The sequence below is a fragment of the Rhizopus delemar genome, genomic scaffold (assembly GCF_000149305.1).
Source record: "Rhizopus delemar RA 99-880 supercont3.1 genomic scaffold, whole genome shotgun sequence".
NCBI classification, from domain to species: Eukaryota; Fungi; Mucoromycota; class Mucoromycetes; order Mucorales; family Rhizopodaceae; genus Rhizopus; species Rhizopus delemar.
The window spans coordinates 2,181,558-2,200,013 of NW_027137827.1; the positions used below are offsets into that span (position 1 = coordinate 2,181,558).

Sequence of the window (18,456 nt, forward strand, 5' to 3'; positions counted from 1 at the left end):
AGTTGATCAAAGATATAGATCACCAGTTTTTAAGGTTGATTAAATCATCCTTATTTTTTTTTTTTTTTTTTTTTTGCTTATAGGGCTAAAGGCTAATTAAATATCTGTCGAATTTGAAAAACTGTGCTTTTTTTTATTTTTTTTTATGGACTGCAGCGCTTGCAACAAGTCTGAAAGGCAAATGTGCCTCCAAAGTGATGCCCTTTGCTATATGACGACTGAAGCAATCGAACAAATGTTGATGACTTTAAAGTTGAAAGAGCTGCTGGAGGTGTGTAAGGCACAATGTTCTATGTATCCTTTTTTTTTTAAAAAAAATTACTAACTTTATCATTAGTTCTTCCTAGTACTGCACATCTCCATTTTAAGACAGCTGAAAGTGCATCAGTCTTTTACCACTTCCACGCTGGTAAACGACTCCCACTGGACAGCGTGGATTTCACTATGCGGCTATCACAACACATTGACGGTATAGTCATCATATATATCCAAATGACTATAATCTTTTGTCTCTCCTCTTCGTCTGTCGCCCCTTTGCCCGCTTTTTCTGCTGCTCTTTTCGTTGTTCTTTTGGTTGCTCCTTTGCAAGATTGAGTAGCGATACAAAGCGTGTAATAGAGTGTATAGACGAAGAGACAAAATTTTTTAAAAAAAAATACTTAAAATAATTAAAGGTTTCCAACCAATGTATGTATTATTTTCTTTTATTTGACTTTGACTTTTTATATATCTTTGTTCAAATGTCTTATCTCACTTGACCAAAATATCATTTACAAAAAAAAGAGCCATGTATGCTCTTTCTTTATTACAAAAACTTATCAACTTCAATTCTTTAGTGTATAAAAGCGTTTATATAGCTGAAAAGAATACAATTTGGTGTTTATTATAAATCAAATATTATTCGACCAACGTAGTTGATCATCGATATGCAAAGCTATAGATCTTTTCAGCAATACGACATAACCATCAAAGTTATTGACAGATTCTTTTTCTTGCAAAATATCATATAGACGGTTACATGTTCCCCCTTTTTTTTCGTTTTCATTTGGTTTAATAAAAAAAAGTGCCCGAAGGCAGATTCCCGAAGGTATAGATACCCGAAGGTAGAGATACATGCTCGAAGGCATGGCACCTTGGAATAGCGGTACCCGAAGGCACGTACCCAAGATGATGAGATATCCGAAGGCAGAGATAAAAAAAAAAAAAAAAAAAAGGTAAATTTCACAAAAATATAAGTTTTTATAGTTTTTTTAAGGAGAAATTTTTCAAAAAGCAGTCTACATTCTTGTTGAATGTCTGTAAGTCATGCTGCATATCACATGGAGGACTTGTTACCATAGAAACCCTCTTTAGCTAAAGTAGCATGTGATATTAATCGCAGTTCTATTCTTACTATTTTAACAAATGACCTCTAGCGTAGTACCATTTAAAACCAATATTAATATTCCCCTTGCTTTATATCAATAAACACTATTTTTCTTATTACCTAGAAAGGCCTTTTCCTTATTTTTGTATTTCAATTAAAAAGAGCTACAATACACAATGAATTTTGGAACAATTTAACTTAGGGTTTTGGACACTAGATATTCTCTGCTGATTGGCTTCTTAATAATTAGTACTTCTCCGTGAATTAATTTACAGTTTTTATTTTTAGTTTGATTGGTTTTAACTGCATTTTTATTAAACTGTGAACAATTGTTTTATGCCAAGTTACATATTTATTCTTACGTTCTCTGTTCTTTTAAGTGATTTTTTTGGGCTTGTATTTTTTTTTATAAAATATAAGAAAAACTTAGATATAACTAGACCAAAATGAGCAAATTTTATAAGAGTCAGTGTTAGTGTTGAGTGTAGTAAACGACTATTACTCACAAAGTCGAAACGACTCATGCTCTGTGAAATAGCGTTGACATCCTCAGTATAAAACTGAAGGCAGGATGCAAACCTAGAGAAAACATCCTTCCAAATTGACCATTTGAAGAGGCATTCAACCATAAGATGGTTGATATTTTCTATTGGAGCGTGGCAAACTGTGCAAGCAGCAGAAACATCAGGGTTGAGTTGTGAGATGGATTATTGATAGCGTACCTTTCGGTATATAAAGCGGAAGCAAAGCGTTCGAAATTTAGGCAAGATCTTCAGGGATCAAAGCTGTGTCCACTTGGCAGAAGGTAGGGCAAAAGGCGAATGGGGAAGCATATTTCCTTGTAGTGTTTGGCGATGGATTAGAAGGTAAAAGGAAAGCCAATCAACAAATCTAGTCAGGCAAGTAACAAATGGGGAAGCATCAATGCTGCCTGGGTCTGGAGATGAATTCAAAACCAAATACCAAAGCATGTTGTTAAGTTGGATTATTCTATAGTGCAAATCTCGAACTAGCCTAATGAATAATCGAGGGGATGTGGTGGTGAATCAAGTTGTAAGAGAGGTTGAACCCTTTGGAAGGAACTGTTGTAAGTGGGAAAAAAAAGTATGCCAGTATTTTCGAGCGTGAATGGCTCATGAACTAGTGATTTGTGGGGATTTCCGAGAACAGTACCACAAGGGGCGGATTCAACAAAGTGGATGGATTGCACCGATCATTTTAAAAGTCATCCTTTGAGGAAGGTGTCCATAGCAGCATGAAGTGAAGATAGAAAAGCCTCAAAAAAGACGTTGAAATCGACTTGAAAGGACGGAAAGGATAATGACAACAATGAAGTGGTGCCCATGGAGTGAAATCGTCGAACAAAATCTTTCAGATAGGCTTGGCTGCAAGACACAAGATCATCAGTTTGAAACAATTGCCATAACAATTAAACCTGCAAGCAACATTGTTGGATCAAAGGGTCTAGCAGTCCGAGTCCAACTTTGGTGAGAGGATGGTACAGAAGAATGTAACAAAATCCAGATTTAATACCTTTGATCACAGACGGGTAAATTGCAGAACGGAGTTGTCGAAAAAAGTGTTTGGTCAGTGATACTACACGTAATGAGTATTACAGTTTGGACAGTGTTAACGTGTTAGCTAAGACTATACGTCTTCGAAGAGAAAATTGACGCTAGGAATAGGGTTAGAGTAGAGAAAGTGCTGTATTACAAAAGTGGGGTAACAAACATTCTGCAATCGATGATCACTTCAGACGAGTGATTCTCCGATTGCTATGGCAACCACTGTGTAACTTGTAAACAGTTAAAAAATAATGCACGGTGTATGACGGATAACGGCCCGCTTTGCATACGGACAACGGGATGTGGCCCGTTTAGGCCAAACAAAACGCTAGAGTGTCATGGTTGCTAATGAAAGATGGAAAGTCACCTGAAACTCTTCATTAAACTACAAATAACCTTTTTTCACTCTTTTTTCTGTTATGAATTTTTCAAAACAAAATATTTCTAATATGGGCGTAGGTATATTAAAACAGAATACATATATTCTGTTGCCTGCTTGCGCGGCTCTTCTTTCTTGTTATTATTTATTGACCAAGGAAATATCAATTGAAAAGAAAGGAAATAAAGAAATTCCCTATCCTCCTCAAGCAATAAAGTTGCCTATTTTTGGTAAATAAATATCTTTATCCAGATAATCTTTTGTTAAATTGGCTGTTTATTGTAGGCCATATGTTTTCTTTGGGAAGTACACCAGCAAAACAGATCACAAAATGGCATAAAGAGACAGGGCCTATTTACAAAATCAATGTAGGGACCCAATTGTGGATTTTGATTAGCGATCCAAATCTGGCTCACGATGTCTTTGTCAAGGCAGGAAGTAGTACTTCTTCTAGACCTTATCATCGGTTTAATGTAGACATTTATGGTAAAAATAACAGGTACAGTAAAGGCATAGTAGTAGGTTCGTATCTATTTAAAAATTTGTCTAGAGGAATTGCGTTTTCTCAATATGGCCCGGAATGGAAAAATAAGAGAAAAGCAGGTATAATCTTTCAATAAACAAAAAAAAAAAAGCTCATTATTTTTTTTTTTCACAAGTTGCTTCGCTATTGAGCTCTAGTTCTATTGATAAATTTTGCGATTTGGCAGAAGCTGAGGCAGATAGCTTGATGAATCGATTAATTAAAGTTTCTCAAAAAGGTGAAATGGTTAGCATAGATAAGCAAGCGGAGTTGATGTCAATGAATGTCGTTTTGACAATGGGAGTAGGCATTCGTTACGACGATATTAATGACCCCAAATTCCAAATGTTAATCAACTTTCCAAGTGATGCGTCTACTCTTGTAGGTGCAGCGGGAGACATAGGCTCCTTCTTCCCTTACTTTGGGTGGATAGATATGTTTATGGGTACAGAGAAAAAGCTACAAAAATTTGTTAAACAATTTCGTGATGATGTATATAATAAGCTCATACAAGATGCTCTAAAAAGAGAGGAGGATACACTGGTCAAAAGCATGTATAAGATGAAAAAAGAAGGACTGATTGATGAAGATGACATCCTTGTTTTTATGAGTACGAATAACCATATTTTATTCTTATTTTATTAAGAATTATTCCCCCCACCTTTTTTTTTTATTATACAGGTGATTTTATTGCTGCTGGTACGGAAACTTTAGCTACTACTTTATACTGGTCATTTGCTATCCTTTCACAAAAGCCTGATGTTCAATCAAGAATTGTTGCAGAGCTTGACATGTGGAAATCTAAAAATCCACTTGGTGCTGTGCCTCATTTTCACCAAGATCGTGACGAGTTTCCATATGCCATTTGTGTACAAAAGGAAATCATGCGATTCCGCCCGGTATTGAATTTTGGCCTTCCTCATATGGCTTCTGAAGATGTCGTAGTAAATGACTACTTTATCCCAAAAGGTGCTGTTCTTATCAGTAGTATGGCTGCTATGCACGAAAACCCTGATGTTTACGATGATCCTGAAGTGTTTAAGCCGGAAAGATTCATGATGAACACCAAACGAATGGGAGCTGCAGCTAATGCTAAGATTGAAGATAGAGACCATTTTGGATTTGGATGGGGAAGAAGAATATGCCCAGGCATTCATTTAGTAAGTATACGCACACAAAAAGAAAAGCTTTTTTTTGTGCTAATAAGCAAAACGTTGTTACTTAGGCAGAAATGGAGCTGTTCAATTTTTACGTTCGTTTCTTTTCCAAGTTCAAGATTGAGCCTGAAATCGATTCACATGGTAATCCCATCTATGTTGATTTGAACTACTCTGAAGAATTAGGGGTTACTAACAAGCCTGTTCCATGTAAATTTCGTATCACGCCTCATAATTTATAAGATGAATCTATGTTTTATCCTTTATTAATCCAGCAAGGTAGTAGTTTACTTTTTAAAATAAAATACCATTACAGTTTTCTTTAAAGTTGTCTTTTATTTAAAATAAGACGTGTTTAGATAAGTGATTGTACATATTTTATTTTATGAAGCAGTGCAGAAATAAGTTGTTAAAATTTAGCAATAAGCATTTTAATAAATTTATAAGGAGTAGAATTGCTTTATTTTTATAAAAAAAAAAAAAGCTGGATATAAAATGTACTAAATAATAAAATTATATTTAATTTTCCTTCTCTTATTCTCATTCAACATTTCAAATAGACGTTAGAGATTTTCATCTAGTTCACATATCCATCAAGGTCTATGGGCGGTTAAGTCTATTTTTACCTCATGTTATCATTATGTATTGCTCAAGTCTTGTAGCAAGTACAATGTGCTCTTTTTCATCGTTTTCACTTTTAACCTTGATGATGTAGTCGTTACTATCCTTACTCGCAATAGACAGTTTGATGGCCAGATAATCAATCTTCACTGGTTAGTAGCAAAATCATTCTAGATTTCTTGGGGTACCGTGATTTTATAATTCTACCAATTGGATCATAGGTTCATAAATTATGGTTATGGATTTTTTTGATTTAAGCGCCTGCTTATTGCTAACAAGCAAATGTAAATACTTATCTTTAGTAGCATGTGCGACATAACTGAACTGAGCTATGCTTGAATCTGGTCCGAGGGTACAAAGCTTAGGTGATTGGTATAATCTATGGAAGACCGTTTGTATTGTTTATGCAATTGAGATCATTAATGAAGTTTTGCGCAGTTTATTGAAAAAGCGCTAATGTTATATCGAAAGCAACCGGTTTCCTATTACTGTCAGAATAGCTAATAATGCAACTTATGCTCAAAATGAGTATGTTGCTTGGCTTTCTGCTTGCTTTAAAATATGCTAAAAATTTATTTAATAATCTTTGAGGCAACTTTGCTATGCGCTTCTTGTGATTCCAAACTGTCGTTTCTTCTTCATTGAGACTGTTAAAAAACTCAGTTTTCCAGCAGTGTAGGAGATTTATTTACACTTGAAACAAGAAAAAGATGCTTGTATAATTTAACTTCATCAAAATATGGATAACCAGAAAAAATAGTTATCCTGACAAGTAACAGCATAAACCGAATGAAATTAAACATTTACTTTATTATCGATTACTTCTTTGATGGCTACAAAAGTAACACAATTTATTCGTATCAATATGCTGGTCGCGATAGTCTAATCTTATGTCAGGATGATAGCAGCTGTTAATATTTAACTAAAATAGAATCTAGGTCCGCCTTGAGGAGGAATTTCTGATTCTTTATCAGCGTGTTTGCAAAAGGGTTTGTTCGATGGATGAAAGCTGAAGGGAGGATGCCTGGCATGACCATCAAAATTACCAAAAGGTCTTCCATGCTTGCCAAAGTGTTTACCAAGTTGTCCTTCGCGTCCAAAATGTCCACCGAAACCAAACTGTTTATTATGAAAGTGTTTCTCATAATCACCAAAAGGTTTAAAACAATCGAAAGGACGGCTGTCGTCAAAGCGCCTGCCAAATTGAGGAGGAGAAGGAGGAGGAGGACAAGGATGATAATGGCGATGATGAATAATATGGGGATAAGCATGGTGATGAAAATGAGGAGGAGAAGGAGGAGGAGAATGTGATGCTTCTTTAGCAAAATTAGGAATCTCATCTTCGCTTTCCAAGCCAGAGGTGTCTGTATCTTCCTTTTTTTCCGAGCCAACAAATGTAAAGTCTTCTAAATCATCATCGTGTCGTTTTTGCCTGTCTTTTTCGTTTTTACTAACCTCTAGAGCCTTCTCAAGCCAAAGCAATTCTCGATCAAAGCTTATTTCTGGAGAGAAGGACATTTGAGAAGCCAAATTGCCTATCCAATAAGAGACGTGGTATTCTAAAGGCTGGTGTTGCTTGACAAATTGGGCTAGTTTTTCAAAGGGACTAACTTCTATAACTGACCCAGCATTCTTCATATTTTCATAGAAGCGAAGATGATTGTAAGACATCTTTAGTCTATTAATGACTTCTTCCAATTCAGATTGATTAGAAATCATCATCAGTTCATTTGTTTCGGGGAGACGACAGTAAAATACTAAAGAGTCTCTGTTAGAAGCTTGAAGTGCAGATAATTGAAGAACAGTTACGAGATTATTCCAATTAAGCTTCTCAGGAAGTAGTTGAACACAGTGAACTTGATTATCATCAAAAATGACAGAGATAGTTGAAGCCATACGTTTTAGAATTTTTTTTTAATTTCAATAAAGAAAATGTGTAATTTAATGCGTTCCTTTCTTTTATATATGCCTTTGCCAAGCCTCTATGAAGTATTACTGTTGTCATGATTTCTTGGCAAATTATCCATTTTTAATTACAAGCTTAGATAAAAAAAGTAAAAGTGTTCAAGACACACAATTCAGCCAGTAATACAAGGATAAGGCTCATTGGTTAATTTATTAAATAGAATATTTGCTTAAAATATATTTTTGTGCTTACAATACCACATATTAAAGAGTAAATCCTTTGGTTTATTGTTCACCGTATTTAATCTCTTTCTCTCTTTCTTTTTTTTTTCTTTTTTAATGAACAATGATACCAGTTGTGGTATACATGGATTCAGCCTCAGCTTGGCGACTACCTTGTGGCACGCCAGTGAGAGCCCACAATAGTTATTGTTGCCAAAATCAGTTTAAGTTAATTCTTGTTTTCTATCGCATAAAAGACAGCTAATAGGATTATATACATATATTTTTCCACATAGTAGAATTTTTTTTTTAAAAAAAAGGTGTTCGTCTAGTCAATATCTAAGTTTTATTATTACTGTTGAACAATTAAATATTGTATTTTTTTTTACGCAAGCTATCATTAAAGTCTGGGAAATAAGACAGTATTCCTTTCACCCAATGGTCTTTCAACATCCTTCAATGTTTTAGCATCTTTAAAATATCTTTCCTCGTGAGGTACGCCAAGATCATTAAGTAGTTTATCCATCTTTGTAGGCATCACGGGTTGTAAAAGAATGCCTGCAATACGACAGGCCTCTAATGAATAAGACAAAACTGTATCCAATCTTTCCTTCTCCTCAGGCTTTTTCACTAAATTCCAAGGTTCATTGTGTGTAAAGTGTTTGTTGGCCTTTGAAGATTGTAAGCAAAAATACAGCGTAAGCTATCTTTTCTTGTTTCGTTTACCTCTGATAACATGTTGAAAACATACGAGAATGCCTTTGTAAATTCACGTTCTTCAAAGGCTTTATCAAAATTATCTATTTTTCTCAAAGAATTACGCATTTGAAACATAGCAATAAAGCAATTTTTTTCTTTACCTGCAACTTCGGTTAGCATTGTATGTAATGTTTGATCATTACTGTTGACAGCCTTCCTTACAGGCACCCTTTCGCTTGAAAGCAAAGATTTTGATGTGGCACGACTAAACAAGTTGCCCAGTTGCCCAGCTAAATCCTTTGTATACATCATTTTAATTACATCCTCAGAATAATCTATAGATTCATTTGTTAGTTCCTCGATGCTCACACAAAAATTAAAACTCTTACCAGAATCATCTACAACCCCACCATTACGAACCAAGTAGTAGCGAACAGGATCAATACCATATTGTTTTAATACCTGAAAGGGATCTGCCACATTTCCTTTACTTTTAGACATTTTTTGCTTTTGCATAGTCCAATGAGCATGAACTAAAAGTTGCTTTGGTAATGGTAAACCAGCAGCCATCAAAAAAGCTGGCCAATAGATAGCATGAAATCTAAATATAAGAAGAGTTGCCATTTTAACTAAATCAATCTCTCTTTCTAGCCCTTTTCTTTTTTTTTTTACTTTATAATATCTTTTCCAACTACTTGTACATCAGGTGGAAAAGCACTTCTTAATTTAGATTCACTTGTCCAAGGATAGCCTGTTGCTGTAAGATAATTTGTCAATGCATCTAACCAAACATAAATTGAATGTTCGGGATCGTTAGGTACTTGAATTCCCCAGTGAAGACGTGCTCTTAGTCTAGACACAGACAGATCAGGAAGATCACCTTGAAGGTAAGAGATAACTTCATTTCTTCTATTGTTGGGTACAATCACATTTGGGTTATCGTTGATCCAGTTTAAGATGTCTTTTTGAAATAAGGATAGCTTGAACTTATAATTTTCTTCAGATGTCCATTCAACGCGTTGTCCTGACTCAATAGCCACCATTATCTTTTCTCCTGTCTTTTCGTCTGTTACTTCCTGGACTTGATTAGCCGTATAAAATGCTTCATCCGAAACAGCATACCATCCTTCATGCTTTCCTTTATAGATATAGCCGTTTTTTTGAAGTTGATTCTAAGCATACTTAGTAACATGGCTTTATAACAACAATCCCCTTCCCCCTTTTTTTTCTTTACCCATAACTCTTTAACAGCTACTGCATGGTCTTTACTGGTAGTACGTTGGAAACTTGTGTATTCAATATTAGCAGCCTCACATAAACTCTAAAAAAAATAAGCTATGGCACATTTCTGCATAGAAATATGAATATTTTACCTTGAAGCTTTCGGAAACTTTATTACAGAAAGCAAGGGGATCCATTTTGTTTTTTTCTGCGGCTTGTTGAATCTACGAAGCAAGTAAGAATAAAAGGTCTTTTGTGTACCATTCATAACAATACCTTCAAACCATGCTCATCTGTTCCGGTTGACATGATTGCTTCCTTTCCGTGTAACAGGTAATGTCTTCGAATAGTATCTGCTAATACAGTTGAATAAAGATGTCCAATATGAGGCACTATAAGTAAAAGTAGCCCATGTCAAAATAAACAAATCAGGGGGTGGCTATATAAAGATCAAGTCTTGCCTGCATTCACGTAATATATAGGTGTTGTTACATACGCTTTTGTATGATTTCCACGTTGATTAATGAATGGATGTAAAAGATTCACTTTTCTACAAATAGTTTCGAATCGAATAATACGCATAATGATTGAGAGATAAAGAAAGAGAAAATTGCTTTTTGAGCGGAGCAAAGTGATAAAGGTCTAAGTATCTTTCAAAAGCATCCCAAAATGCTAATCTCGCTCTGCAACACTTGACAAACTTTCATTTGCACTCATAGGTGATTATGTAGATATCATAAAGTTTCTCTCTCTCTCTTTTTTTTTTCTTTTCTTTTCTTTTTTTCTTTTCTAAAATGTATTGTACAAATGCCTGTTGCTACATTGCTTTTGAGAAACAAAGTTGACAAGCGTTTTTTTTTTTTTTTCAAATTGAATGTCTCAAAAAATATTATTAGAGTTGAATCATAAATGAAAAGGTACAGATTCATGAATTTTTTTTTTTTACATACACAAAATGCACTGCTTAAAGACATTTAATTTCATGTGTGGATCCTTTGTATAATTTATAGCTTTTGATATTTAATTACTGGTTAGAAGTAGCCAACAGACAACATAATAACCATCTGTTATCACAATTGCAATGCAAAAGAAGAGATTATTAATTAGGATTGTATAAAGACTAGATAAAGGTTTTTGTTTATTAAGTATTATTGAGCTTTTTAGAAGGCAAAGAGGAATGAAAAGATTTATTGGATTTGAACTAGAATTGATCACAAACCATTGATAAGCAGCAAAGAACCAAGTACTTGAATAGCAACCTTTTTGTAAATAGCCCCTTTCGATAGTATAGTTTTGTTTTTTTGTTTTTGTTTTTTTTTTTAAAATAGTAATTTTTTAAAAGATAATAATTTTTTAAAAGATAATAATTTTTTTTTAAAAGATCATAATAAAAATCACCCTTGAATTACTCTTATAAACACTTTTTCAAGTCTATAGGATATGAGTGGTACCCCGAAGGGCGTTCCGTTCACTGTCAGGTTCTAAGTCTATGTCTGGAATGTTCTGCGAAAGATATACCCTATTTCTAGGGATCACCCTCTCTCAAGCAAAGCGTGACCGGGTCTGTTACTTCGCTCGTTGTAGCTTCAGATGTCAAGACATCTTCCGTCTAGTACTAGGATGAACAGAGCGGGTATTACTTTTACTTGAGTTCCCATTCCTCTTTAGAGCTTACAAGTTCCAGCAGATCATCGTCCCATCCTGCCACAGATTTCAGAAGCATAGCAAAGAGGTCATGAAGAGATAGAAAGAGAAGAGATCACAAACATAATAAAGAGACCACCAAAAGAGAGCTTTTACAGGAAAGAATTGCTACCAAGTGGGCCATGCAGACATAGAGACAAGTACAAAAGCAGCCTTAAAGAAAAACCATTTATATTGACACAGGAGAAAGTAAACTATTAAGCTAGGAGAACAAGTTAATAAAAAGGATACTCCTACTATGAGCATTACTGTTTAGCCAAAGAGGCAGCAAAAGGGATATTCTTGACCAAGACTAACAAAGACAGACAGAGTAAGCTATTTTAAGAATGTTAATAAAATAATTATAAAGTACAATTTTTTTTTTTACCATTTTATGAGGTCAAGATATGATTTCTTTTTTAACCACTGAAACCAATGGAATGACGCGTTTAACATTGAATGAAATCAAAGGGACCATAGAACGATAAACAAAAGAGAGCACATCAACTTTTGATGTTAACTGAGACCATACAAAGAGGCAGAGAATAGATGTATTATGTGGGCCATATATTTTTAACGTTGGTTAAAGACCAAGTTGATAGCAGATAAGAGATTTTAAGAGGCCAATGAGAGAGAGAGAGAGAGACATGTTTGAAGCACAAAAATAGCAAAGCATTTGTTTGAGAAGAGAAGTTTTTGACAAAAGACCATAAGAACCAAGTTTAGATTTGAAAAGACAAAGTATTTAGGCCATCAGTTTTAGAGAAGAGTGATTGTTTGATAAAGAAAGAAAAAAAAGTTTTTTGGACAAAAAGAATTCTTTAAATATTTTTTTATTTTTTATTTTCACATTCTTGATGAGGCATTTTTCTTTTTTCTTAGATTTCTATAAAACTTTAAAAAACTTGTTTATCCATAAAGAGAGGGTAAGCAAAAAGACAAAGCCACTCTAGACTAACGAGTAAACAAACTTGAGTTTTTTTTTTTTTATTTTTATTTTTTTTTCCAACTACAATCATTAACATTCCCTACGTACAGCAACTTGCTTAAGGGAAGTTTTTCTTTCTTTCTATTCTCTTTTCATTGTTAAATGAATGACACTCTATAATAAGCAAGATGGTTGATTGTCTATTTCTTTGTCTGTACAACCATTTTCTGCATAAATTCACATGAAATTTAAAGACCTATCGCTCTCTTATTTAAAGGTATTAAAATCATACAAGCAAATAGAAAAAAAAACTAGTCTGTGTCTTTTTTTTTTAGTTTTAATCATATCTTGTGTAAAATGCATTTTTTACTTTTCTTTCCTATAAAAATGTGCTTTTTTTTTGTTAATTAGTTTAATTAAAAAAGGGAGAGGATACACAAGTTTACGCCGAATTTTGTGTGTAACAATTTTGTATAAAAAAAATATTAACCTGTCCCCTATTGTTCAGGACAAATGAACAAATATTACTTTGTTGGTGTGATTTCATTATACTTTTAATCAATACTCGCTTATGTTCTAGTAAAAAATATAATAATAATGATGATTAAAGATAAAAAAAAAAGAAAAAAAAGAAAAGAAAATGAAATGAAATAGTCAGTTGGTATCATTTGTATTGTTGTTTGTACTTTTTCATATCTGAGTCTATTTTGCCCCCTTTTTTTTTGTTGTTATTGTTTTGTTTGCGCTATTTTTTGGGACCGATGGGAATCAAATAAAGCATGATTCTTGCACATGTATTGTTGATAAACGATGCTACAAATTAAACCACTTTTTCATTGTAGAGCCACTGATCGTTGGAACAGAATCAAACAGTCTATGATAAAAAAAACATGAGCAACTCCGTATCCAACAATAAGAAGCTGCTGCTCGCCTACTGCAGTCACCTTCTGAGAACCAAAGCTTCCAATATGTCTATATTTCAACCAAAGTCAGCATATCAGTTGGACAATTACGCAGCCGCCTCCATAAATTTGAAATAAATAACAACCGTATCATGGATCTTCACTACCTGACCCGCAATGTAGTAGCCTTTTTAATACACAGCGACTATGCGTCTGAACTAACAGAGCATCTATAAAAGTTCAAATATAGCTCAGAGAAAACTTAACCCATTTGATGGATCCATCCTCAAGAGTCCAAAATACAATGACTGTACCATGGAGGGACGCAATAAGCATGCATTTAGGCACCACTGCAGCCGAATGAAACGGGTTCTCACTTTCATTTGTCCGCCAGTCAAGTACACTGCGGAGAGATACTTTTACAGTAAATACTGGATACAAAAGCCGTACTTTAATGATATAATCTCTTCTTAGCAACATGATAATCTTATTGTGCTTTTTTGCTCAGATGAGGACACGCACATGTTATAAGAGAACTCCTCTGACAGTTCCGCTTATCAATAATGTCAAGCCTTTCCATTTCTCTGTTTAATGCTACCGGTTTACTTAAACAAGCTATCTCTCTTATATGACAACTGGCCATACTACTAATAACAGAAACTTGACTAGTTGCTACTAATCGATACCCTACTTCTTGGCGACAATTCCATACTTATGGTCAATCCATCAATTCTTTTCGGTTCTATGGAAGCCTTGAGCTCACTCTATTAGTTAATTTTTTCTGTCCCTTTCTAGTTCATAGTATTATTCATGACCATCCTTTATTAGCTAAACTTACCCTTTCATTTACAGTATTAAAGATTCACGTTCATTGTCTCTACCTCCTACCATCCTTGAATCACACTTCAATTCAAGAAGTATTGGTACTTTGTCCTCAAACTCTCCATAATACAACATTAATTGTATTTTGTGGCGACTTTAATGCAAGAATAGGTTTGTTTACCGATGATTCATGCTCTGGTCCTTGTGGTAATATCTTGCAAGTTTGAATTTATTCACATGATATAATCGTTTGGAATCAACGCTGGGCTAATGACAGACTTACCTCAATTACACACAATGGGAGTGGTATCATTGGCTACTTTATGAGCACTACTGACCTATATTCGCCACAGTTAATTATCAAAGACGACCTATCCATGGAACCTAATCATAGGTTTATGACACTTTCCTTTCAAATGGCTTTGTCATCTGTATCTGAGCTTCATCCGCCATGGCTTTTGTGGAATTTGGATAAACTTCAAGAACCTGATACAATTTCCTGCTATAAGAGTGGCTTTATAGAGCAATCTAAGATCCTACTGTGTGTTTCAGCACCTACATTCCCTAATCGGTTCTCCGCTTCTACTCATATCGACGAGATTAACCAGAATTTGGGTCAATTCATTTAAAATTTTTTGATACAGTTTGTGGTAGACATGCAGCACAAGCTGACACTACACTTCAGAATTTTTGGACACCTGAAATGGAGTGCTTTTAATCTACGGGAATACTACTATCGTAAATAGCGGAAAGCCAATAGACTCAAGTGTATTCAGTACTGAGTTCTTCACCAACAAACTAAAGCTAAGCTACGATGATTGATTGTCAAAAGGAGAAGAGAAAATTAGCGCATATTTTGTAACCAAACGAAACAAGGGTAATACACCAAATTCATCGCTAAGTTCAGTAAAACCCGAAAGCGACAACTACCCAAACCTTCCTTTTCGACCAAGGAGGGCTCTCAACATTCTGCAAGCGTTATGGCTTCTCATCTCCAATTCATTTATTCTGGATACTTACTACAAATCCTGATAACCTCTCCTTCCTACCCCACACCCGCTCTCTTTGATGATGCTTCTTGTTCTATTACACTCGAAATGATCTGTTACACACTTAAACAGATGCCTACAAAAAAGACGCTCGGTGTTGATAATATTCGTCAAGAAATGCTGCAACTCCTTCAAGATCAGTTAACACCTATTCTTCTCCATCTTTTTCGCCTTTGTTTGAAGCTCTCATATACACCAAGTAACTGGCGGGTTGCTCAAGTTGTTTCCATTTACAAAAAAGGGTGCATATGACGATTCTGATAACTGTAGAACCATCAGTTTAATAAAAGTGTTTCGAAAGCTTCTCGAACGCCACCTCCATCCTCTCATTGCAATTCAAATTCCTATCTTGGATCTAGCTCAAGATGGTTTTCGTGAAGCTCGAGGATTACTTGATCAAGAACTGTGCCTGGCAAAGATTTACAACATTTTTCGACGGTATTACCATATTTCTCCTGCACTTGCTTTTCTTGACATCAAATCTGCCTATGACACTGTTGCTCATTATGTCATTTAGTGTGCTTTGCAGTCTATTACTCTTACATCGCTTATTAGTCTTTTACAGAATCTTTCTATAAATTATAAACTGAGGATCTCCTCCAGAACGCTACCTCTTATCGATTTCAACCATCCATTGGAGTTATTCAAGATTTCACACTTTTGTCTCTATTATACTCCATATATATCAACCAACTACCACAGATACTTTGCCCTCAACCTTTTATCGATGATCTTCATCCGATACAATTGGTCCATTTGATTAATTGCCTGTTACATGCTGACGATGCTGTCCTTATCGCTGATAAACAATAAAGGGTTGATCTTATGCAAAAATGTGAAGAGTATAGCCTTACACTTGGTTATAGATGGGACCCTAACAAATACGTTGTCCTTGATGGAATTGTCGATACGCTGATTCTATACCAACTATAAGGTGTATTCCTCGCTTATCAACGATCCTTCGAATACTTTGATGTACCTTTCAAGGCTGGTGGATAAATTAGTGCATATGACCTCATTACTACCAATATTAAGAAAGCATCGTTAACCTTTCATCAGCTCTCCGCTATTGGTGCCAATCCAAAGGGTTTTAGTAAGCTGCTTGCTACTCGTTTTTATGCACAAATCATCCGATCTCAACTGGAATATGGTCTTGCTATTAGCGCTTTACTTCTATTAATACTAATCAGCTTGAAAATGCTAAAAATACATATATCCAAACAATTTTCTGTGAATTTCCTCGTTCTTCTACCAGAGTGATGTTGTACATGATAAACTTGCCTACAATGAAAGAAAGTACTAATATATTGCAAGTACAATTCCTCCTTCAGCCCTTATCCTTGCCTGATGATACGCTTCTTACTACACTTCACCCATTCCTTCAACAGTTCAACAATCGTCCTTATCGGAAGAAACTTACCAAGATCATTTTTTGGCAACGTTGTCTGCCTCTTGATGATACTCTTGCCAAAAAAAAAAAAAAAAAAAAAAAAAAAAAGGAAAAAAAAAAGCGACTAAACAACTTAAACTCCAGTTTATACATAATAATCTATTTAAGCATTGATCTGAACCTGATTCACAGCTTCTTTTTGTCTACCGCACACCTTTATGTATCGATTCCCTCATTTGGCTCTTGATGACTCATATTGAACGTAGCCGCTGGCGCCTTGGCTGGTTACCTGGTGACAAATCTAAGCTTTGATTTAGGCATCCTCACTAACAGCTTACAAAATCCCATTCCATTTATTGCTTGAATATGGATCAGCGTCTACAAATACGAACAACATTGTGGTCCCATGATCGTTCCTTTTTAACACTTTGCCTACCCGCCGATCTCGGTCCTACTCTAGTGTAATTTCCTGATCCCCTCGCTGGCCGACTATATGTACTATCCTCTATGAACTCGACTTCCCACGTCATAATAAGTTACCTCCACCGCCATTTAACCCAGGACAACGATTTTTTGATTGGCTTCCACAATTATGGTCAGTTGCTTATTTTTCCTCTGCTTACTCATTCCTCTTCCCCTCTCCTTTTGTTCTTTTTGTCCCATAAGAGTTTTTAGCTTCTTTAGTATAATTTGATCTGGTCCGGGCAATACGATACTTCAAGATATCACGCGCCCATCACGGCCACAAAGTTTTTAAAACTAAAATGTTTTTTTTAACTATAAGTTAGACTGTTGCTTTAGCCCTGAGGTGTTTGTAAACCTATCTGGAGCTTATAGCAATATTGTACTATCAAAAAGTCTATGAATATAATTACATATATGCGCATTCTTCTCTCAAAACATTCCAAAGCCTGAACAGTCTCTTACTAGCTACTTTATAGTATTTATCACCCACTTGAATAAATGACAGCAAATAACAGCTTTATTTATAATCAATTATACCATCTTTCGCTTTAAAAATGAATTTGCAAATTTGAATAATTCAATTTGATCCTTGACATCCTCCAACATTTCCAAAGCCAGTAGATAGGTCTCTGTTCCTTCTTTGTTATACATCAACGCATTTGTTAACATTAGCACAATATCTCGTTCAAACTCAACAGTTGATTTAATCACCTATAACATATCATCAATAATTTTCCCAGTCAAGCCTTTATATATTACCCCTTCTCTCACTCTGTTCTTGATTATTTTTAAATCTAACGGTTTCTTTACAATCTTGTTATAAAATGGTGCCTTTGCCTTTTTGATAGGGTTCAAAAATAAAGGCCCACTTTTATGATTTGCAATTTCTTGCCACAAAATTTGTACACTCTTTTGCCATGATTTCTGTCTTTGGTTATCTAATTTTGAATCTAAGGGTATAGTTTCTTTGGGTTTATCAGCGATGCTAGTTGAGCATACTTCTATTTCTTTAGCGTTCATCTGCAATAATTGACTGTCTAGTTCTCCTTTACGTATTAAATCAATCTCCGATACTAGCTGTCCTAGTTCTTGTTCACCGTCAACAAGTGCATTTTTAATTTCTTGTATTCTTTGAATATACAGATGTCTAGCGAGCTGAACCACAACGGGTAAAGGATTGTCCCTAACAAAGATTATGATAGATTGTGTCAGTTGCTGTAATATGTATATTATGCATTATGTAAATAAATTCTATTTTACTACTTTTCTGCTTCAAGTTTTTCAATCAAACCATAATATTGTAAAGAGCAATTCTACATAGAATTTTAGTAAAGTTCATTTTATGTGTAAGTAAATACATTACTTTGTCGTCAAAAAAGTCAGATTGACGATGCTGAATTAAGGCATTTTGTTTAAGTACACTTGATACTTGTAACCAACTTTGTTCGCCATATTTATAAACTGCTTGAGATAACAAGAGTTTCTCTAATACAGTCCACTCTTTACAAGACATGTTTCTTTTTTTTCTTATAAAAAGGAAAGGGGAAAAGAAATAAAAT

General features: G+C 34.7%; 8 protein-coding genes across 8 annotated transcripts; 5 read left to right on the forward strand and 3 right to left on the reverse strand.

The window, feature by feature from the left end:
• Nucleotides 1-211: 211 nt before the first annotated feature.
• Nucleotides 212-594, forward strand: RO3G_00864 (uncharacterized protein; the record flags this gene model as incomplete). Its single annotated transcript, XM_067655455.1, has 2 exons — nucleotides 212-275; nucleotides 338-594. 2 exons carry the CDS (start codon nucleotides 212-214, stop codon nucleotides 592-594), a joined length of 321 nt encoding a protein of 106 aa, XP_067511556.1.
• Nucleotides 595-2,695: 2,101 nt separating this feature from the next.
• On the forward strand, nucleotides 2,696-2,857 carry RO3G_00865 (uncharacterized protein; the record flags this gene model as incomplete). Its single annotated transcript, XM_067655456.1, has 1 exon — nucleotides 2,696-2,857. The coding sequence occupies one exon, from the start codon at nucleotides 2,696-2,698 to the stop codon at nucleotides 2,855-2,857; it is 162 nt and encodes a 53-aa protein (XP_067511557.1).
• Nucleotides 2,858-4,439: 1,582 nt separating this feature from the next.
• RO3G_00866 (uncharacterized protein) lies at nucleotides 4,440-5,232 on the forward strand (the record flags this gene model as incomplete). Its single annotated transcript, XM_067655457.1, has 3 exons — nucleotides 4,440-4,443; nucleotides 4,515-4,993; nucleotides 5,059-5,232. 3 exons carry the CDS (start codon nucleotides 4,440-4,442, stop codon nucleotides 5,230-5,232), a joined length of 657 nt encoding a protein of 218 aa, XP_067511558.1.
• A 1,297-nt stretch (nucleotides 5,233-6,529) lies between these two features.
• RO3G_00867 (uncharacterized protein) lies at nucleotides 6,530-7,507 on the reverse strand (the record flags this gene model as incomplete). Its single annotated transcript, XM_067655458.1, has 1 exon — nucleotides 6,530-7,507. The coding sequence occupies one exon, from the start codon at nucleotides 7,505-7,507 to the stop codon at nucleotides 6,530-6,532; it is 978 nt and encodes a 325-aa protein (XP_067511559.1).
• A 631-nt stretch (nucleotides 7,508-8,138) lies between these two features.
• RO3G_00868 (uncharacterized protein) lies at nucleotides 8,139-9,855 on the reverse strand (the record flags this gene model as incomplete). The annotated part of the gene is made up of 7 exons (XM_067655459.1): nucleotides 8,139-8,408; nucleotides 8,465-8,538; nucleotides 8,599-8,772; nucleotides 8,827-9,038; nucleotides 9,110-9,609; nucleotides 9,672-9,758; nucleotides 9,811-9,855. 7 exons carry the CDS (start codon nucleotides 9,853-9,855, stop codon nucleotides 8,139-8,141), a joined length of 1,362 nt encoding a protein of 453 aa, XP_067511560.1.
• Nucleotides 9,856-14,316: 4,461 nt separating this feature from the next.
• On the forward strand, nucleotides 14,317-14,622 carry RO3G_00869 (uncharacterized protein; the record flags this gene model as incomplete). Its single annotated transcript, XM_067655460.1, has 1 exon — nucleotides 14,317-14,622. The coding sequence occupies one exon, from the start codon at nucleotides 14,317-14,319 to the stop codon at nucleotides 14,620-14,622; it is 306 nt and encodes a 101-aa protein (XP_067511561.1).
• A 351-nt stretch (nucleotides 14,623-14,973) lies between these two features.
• On the forward strand, nucleotides 14,974-15,559 carry RO3G_00870 (uncharacterized protein; the record flags this gene model as incomplete). Its single annotated transcript, XM_067655461.1, has 2 exons — nucleotides 14,974-15,241; nucleotides 15,402-15,559. 2 exons carry the CDS (start codon nucleotides 14,974-14,976, stop codon nucleotides 15,557-15,559), a joined length of 426 nt encoding a protein of 141 aa, XP_067511562.1.
• A 1,869-nt stretch (nucleotides 15,560-17,428) lies between these two features.
• RO3G_00871 (uncharacterized protein) lies at nucleotides 17,429-18,410 on the reverse strand (the record flags this gene model as incomplete). Its single annotated transcript, XM_067655462.1, has 4 exons — nucleotides 17,429-17,608; nucleotides 17,708-18,080; nucleotides 18,161-18,210; nucleotides 18,261-18,410. The coding sequence occupies 4 exons, from the start codon at nucleotides 18,408-18,410 to the stop codon at nucleotides 17,429-17,431; spliced, it is 753 nt and encodes a 250-aa protein (XP_067511563.1).
• Between the last annotated feature and the right edge of the window lie 46 nt (nucleotides 18,411-18,456).